We start from the raw sequence: 5,876 nt of genomic DNA on the forward strand, positions 1-5,876 counted from the left end.
GTTTACTTGACCTTGTTTCTACGTAATTCCCTCCTGGAGTGAGGCCTTACTCATTTTGAATGGGGGGACGAGATAATAAGCGTTTGGGCGTATTTTACTTGAATACGTATAATTGAAATAATATAAAATAATTAATAAAAGAACGACAAAATCGCAGTGCTTTAGACAGGCCCACCTGTCGAAAGAACATGGTTTTATCGATTTTCGTAGGGCGCACGAGGATTTTTCTTCGCTACTTTAATTCTTGTCTTTGTCCGCTTCTCGTTAAAAATCCTTTGTCTTCTTCAGTAGCCAGACGAAAAGATTCTGTCTTAATGACACTTTTCTATGACGTGAAAGTGTGATATCGTCACTATTTTAATTCTTGTCTCTGTCCGCTTCTCGTCTGTCTATTCAATGAACTTAGAAGGTACCAAGTACTAACAAAACTCTATGAGAAAAGATTTTGTTTTAATAATACACTTTTGTTTCTTCTTTTCCTTTACTGTCCATGTTCTAATTTACATACTTATAACATCTTGTAGAATTCAATGTACAACCTGAACACCACAACTGGTTATTTTTTTGTATAGAAAGTAGCATTATTTGTTTGAGAGGTTCAGTATTCTATTTTATTATCTTAGTTTGGAATTCATCTGAATTAATGTTTATACCACACTGTTAATGTTGACTATTTTTCTTTTCTTGCACACTTTAATGCGTGCGTTAAAACTAATCATAAAACAGTACAGACTGTCACAAATAACATTTTATTACGATATATAAACAGAATTTCTTAAAAATTCGATTCAACAAATAAAAGCACTTCACCTAGTTTTATTCTTTTATTTAATACATATTTCGTCTGTTTCTGTACATATTGAAAATATGCCTTAGTTTTATATTTTTACTCCTTTCTTTACTTATGTTGAGCATTCAAGTCTGAGAGTGAAACATTTGATCACACGAAGGTTCGTATTTGAAACTTAAATGATCAAAGCTGTATTAAGTCGATTTTAGTCTTATGTTTACACACTAATGTTGGGGAGTGAGATGTCGTCAAACATAATTAAACATATCAGTAAATGTAATGAAAACTTATATATTGATTGTTTGTTTCCTTATTTTCTCTCTGAGCTACGCAGAGGCTATCTGCACATAGTAGTCTTTGATTTCGAACTGATAGACTAGAGGGAAGGCAGCCAGTTAACAGCACCTACCACTAATTCTTAACCCACTACTGTCTGGTTGAGTAGTGGATTTGATCGTTACTTTAATAGAGAACCTACTGACCAAAGTGCGGATCGCATTTCAGAGGTAACGGACCTGAACCGTAAATATGGTCTTTGATATCTGCCGGAAAGAAATCAAGTGTACATTACCAAAACGCAAGTTGAAATAATGTTATTTAGAACAAAATTTCAAAAATTGACCTTGTGATATTCAGGTTCACTGATGACTAGCAGAAAAGTTTCAAAGTATATAACAAGACGAAGATTCAGTAAATGTACTACATAAAGCAAATCGAACACGGGCAGCAAAGGAAAGAAACACAGACAAATGAACAAATAGAACAAAAATGTGTTCACACTTACTGACTGGCTTCCTTATTTCAGTCTGGTTGCCGAGTTGGAAGATAGAACACATCTATACGAAGTAAATACTATGATAATTCTAATATAATGAGAGTTACAAGAGTAGTATACCACAATACTTGTGAGTTACAAGAGCAGTATACTATAATTCTAATGAGTTACAAAAGTTGTACACCTCAATTCTAGTGAGTTACAAGAGGATTATACCAAATTCTATTGAGTTACAAGAGCAGTATACCACAATTCTAGTGAGTTACGGAGGTTGTGATAGTGACCGATTTCCCGGCAGTTGTGTCTTTAGTTTGTTTCTTATTGAAGAATGCATAAGAACCAAGCACGTCAGTTCTGATCAATAACTTATGTCGGGTAATGGGGGATGACAGAAGGATGCAGTCTGCAGTGGCTAAGGTACAGTGAGAGCCTAGGCCTTTCCACTATGTTAACAAAATAGAGATTATTTGGTTCCACTGCGGGAACAGTGTCATGTTCAATGATTGTAACTGTAACTTTTTAACTTCAGTTTTTTATTATGATAAGGAATTCATTTTTCCAATTCCGGCAGGCATGGTGGCTTGTAATGCTACAGTTCGGGGTTCGATCTCCCATTGTACCACTGTGCTTAGCAAGAAAAAACTAAAAATATTGTTGCAGAATAGTGTTTAAATGCATACTGAAAATATTTTTCCTTCTGGAAACTTATCAACCAGTGGCAGCACTGCAGTACAGTTAAAATATAATATCCAGATCAAGAAGCTCAGTTATATAAAGATCCAACCAATAAATTAGTCAACGCCAGGCTTACACGTAGTTAAACTACCGATTTTATTAGAATTTCAGAAATAACGATAATCTATTCTAGTGCTCAACAATCATAACTAATAAGTAAAAAATAAAACTCTAAGTAAAGGAGGCCTGGCATGGCTTGGTGGCTAGGGCGCTTGATTCGCAATCAATGGATTGCGAGTTCTAATTCTACCACCGTATATGTTCGTCCTATAAGCCGAAGGATCGTTATACCGTGATGGTCAATCCCACTATTCGTTGGTAAAAAGTAGTCCAAAACTTGGCGGTTGGTGTTATTGACTAGCCTCCCCTTTAGTTTATCCCTTCTAAGTTAAGGACGACAAGCTTAGATAGTCCTCGACTAGGTTTGTGCGAAATTCCAAAAACAAGCATATATTAATTAAATGTATATATATATATATTATTGCTGTTTATAAAAATGGCTAATGTAAGCTATTTTTTGCACATTTTAAAGTATTATTACATAGTACAGACACCATACAGCCATGATATCTAATGTATTGCTGAGACTAGGTTATGGAAATAAAATATTTAGGTAGGCTATTGCTTACTGGTTAGGCCTAAATGATTTTACAGAATAATTCCTTAAACTGAAATTTGCTTTCATTTTCTTGAACAGTTAGTTAAATATTTTGTAAATTAATTAATCGAAATATTTGACAAACTTTCTGATATCACTCTGTCTAATGTTTATTGTTTGTATAATATTAACATTTGAAATTTCTTTTGCTCGTGCTTGGTAAATATTTAGTTTTTATATTTTAATCTTGTAAAAACAAGCTGAAACTTTATGACTTAACACTAAAATTAAAAGTTAAACAGACTGACATAATTATTGAACATGTCTAAAAATTATTTTTTTATTTCTTTATTAGGTTAAGGTGGCTATGGGAATCAAGCAGTGCCATCTGTCCGTCACTTTATCTTCGCAGCTCACAACTCGACAGTTATAATTTTACACAACGTATTTGGCTCACCCACGGTCGTTTGGCGGAAGCTTTACGCGTCCGAAACTCTGATGTTCCTGTTTATCCATATATAAATTACTTTCTTTATGGCAGCCACTCACCCGTTCCTGAGGTTAGTTGATTTGGAATTTTAGTTCAGTTTTGTAACCAACAACATGTTTTGATTGATAGAACTTTTCATAAATCTTACTATATTTGGATGAACCGAATATAAGTTTTGGCTTTACCAGATAAGTCCGCCCAACAGAATATTGTATTGCAGAACAGTGCTGAATTAATACCGGCTGAGTTAACCTAAGGAATAATACACACACACACTATATGTATGATACACAATGAAAAAAAAAATCTTTATAAACACTTAAAACAAAAACGCAGTGTTTTTAGTTTTCCTTAAATTTCTTCAAACAGTTGCTTCTTTTGAAACGTTTCTAAGTTAGGGTCATCCATTAGACTAACTAAATTAGAGATTTCTATACAAAACAAAATTATCATCTACCTGGAGTGAATAATCATTCTTATTCCACACTGGTGGGCGGTGATATCTAGACATTACCTGTATAATCAGGAAAGGACATTGCCCTAACCACAAAGTTGGATCTAACAGTGCTCTCCATTGGCAATAGCATGTAACACCTTCTTAGAAAATGACACGGAAAGCAAGGTAATTTGAAAGAAAATGAACTTAATGGTTTTTGTAACCACGTGTGATGCGTAAAACCTACAAATACACAGGATAAAGAAGAAATTGAGAATAAATATCAATACTAGAGAAAGAAAAATTATTACGTATTCCTATATCACAAATAAACTGCTAAATGTATAAATTGTGCAAGTCATATTTTATGTGTTTGTTTATTTAGCTTAAAACGCTAAAAATTCGGGTTTCGATACCAGCAGAGAACTCAAATTACTTAACCCATTAGGTAGCTTTGAGCTTGATAACAAACAAAGTATGGTATAGTATGTTAATTTAATCATATGTTTCAGTGCAAATACGAGCCATATAAGATCTAATTTCTATCGTGCTGGAATGTGAATTCCAAGAATTCATGGCTTGTGTCCTTTTGTTGTAAAAGAAAATTGCATTCTGCACTCTGGAATCGTGTATTCGTCGTAAAAGTAACAGTCAACTTGCACTATTCAATTAAAGTAGTCCCAGCGTTTGTGGTAGTTACTGCCTTCACTCTAGTCTGTTAGTTCAACATTAGCGATGTCTAGCACATACAGTCATTGTGTAGTTTTCCGCGAATATGCGAAACATACCAAACCATTGCAATTATAATACTTCACAGTTCATATCTAATCAAACCAACATACTAAACAACGATCGCTACTACCGTAGGTTTTATACGAAATAATGTAACTTTGATGCAGTGCTGTCAACTTGAAGATGGTGTCACCATTCGCCAGTCAAGGATGGGACTGTAGAGAATGGAAAATAACAGAGGAATAAATTGGTATTTAAATGATTTAGTGCAGTGATATTCTTATATTAACATTTATTTGTATTCTTTTATTTAAATCTATAAATGTGAAATTCAACATGTTGTTAACTATCAACGTGCAGACCAAATGTGAGGTGATGTGTGGATCGTCAGTTAGACCACGATGATCTACATTAATTTTTTAAAAATCCAAATTTCTAGCCATATAGCTTTCATAATCATAAAATGTTACTAAAAAAACTTGGATGAATAAAAACATGTTTTTAATTATACTCTGAAAAGTGATTTATCTGCACAATATTGAGTGTGTATTTATGTATTAATATTGTTCTTCTCGAACACCTTCCATACCCAAGGCTGCTGTCTGAGCCACCATTCGGTAAAAATCTTCCTAAAGAAATATAAATGTCTAGCAAAGCATCTGTTTTTCTTTAAAAACACCTGCAATTGTTTGTCAGCTAACAAATTGTAATTGCTTGTAAGCGACAATCAGTCATTTATATGTCTAGCTAAGCATCTGTTTAATGTAAGAACACCTGTAATTGTTTGTCAGCTAATCGCTCACACTAGAACGCAGACTCTAAGGTTGATATAAGAATTACCATTACTGTACCTGTATCTCACTGTCATACTTGTGTATTTATTGCATCTAACAGGTTTCTTCTTTGTTCAGTTGCATCTGTTTCAAGATAGGTTAGATTGAGTCTAATTTGACTTTTGTTTTACAGTTTTAATTAAGTAAATTGACGTGGGGAAACAAATTATATTAAAATATTTTAAGAGAAATGTATTATTTCTTTAATATTCGTATATTAGGCTTCGAGAAAAAACAAAAAAAACAAGACGTAGAAAACATAACTAGGCAAATCTCTTTCAAGTAATATCCATAATGGCATCTTTCCACAGCAGAAAGGTACATGAATAACATTAAGTGTGATTGAATTTGCTTTTTAAACTAGCATTTACTGATAAAAATAACAATTTTACTGATACTAGCAAGCATTTCCAAGCAGATGATTTATAAATTTATCATAGTCGAAAAATTTGAGTACTTTGATAATGATAATAATTATACAGAAATT

At 33.1% G+C, this 5,876-nt stretch overlaps 1 protein-coding gene across 1 annotated transcript in view; it reads left to right on the forward strand.

The window, feature by feature from the left end:
- LOC106458752 (hyaluronidase 1-like) overlaps positions 1-5,015 on the forward strand; it is a 7,968-nt gene extending 2,953 nt beyond the window's left edge. The window contains exon 3 of the mRNA XM_022385058.1: positions 3,245-5,015. Within this exon, the coding sequence (XP_022240766.1) occupies positions 3,245-3,467 (223 nt within the window). The 3' untranslated portion in view covers positions 3,468-5,015. The remainder of the gene's footprint in view (positions 1-3,244) is intronic.
- Positions 5,016-5,876: the final 861 nt, after the last annotated feature.

Source organism: Limulus polyphemus, unplaced genomic scaffold (assembly GCF_000517525.1).
Source record: "Limulus polyphemus unplaced genomic scaffold, Limulus_polyphemus-2.1.2 Scaffold509, whole genome shotgun sequence".
In the NCBI taxonomy this organism is placed as follows: Eukaryota; Metazoa; Arthropoda; class Merostomata; order Xiphosura; family Limulidae; genus Limulus; species Limulus polyphemus.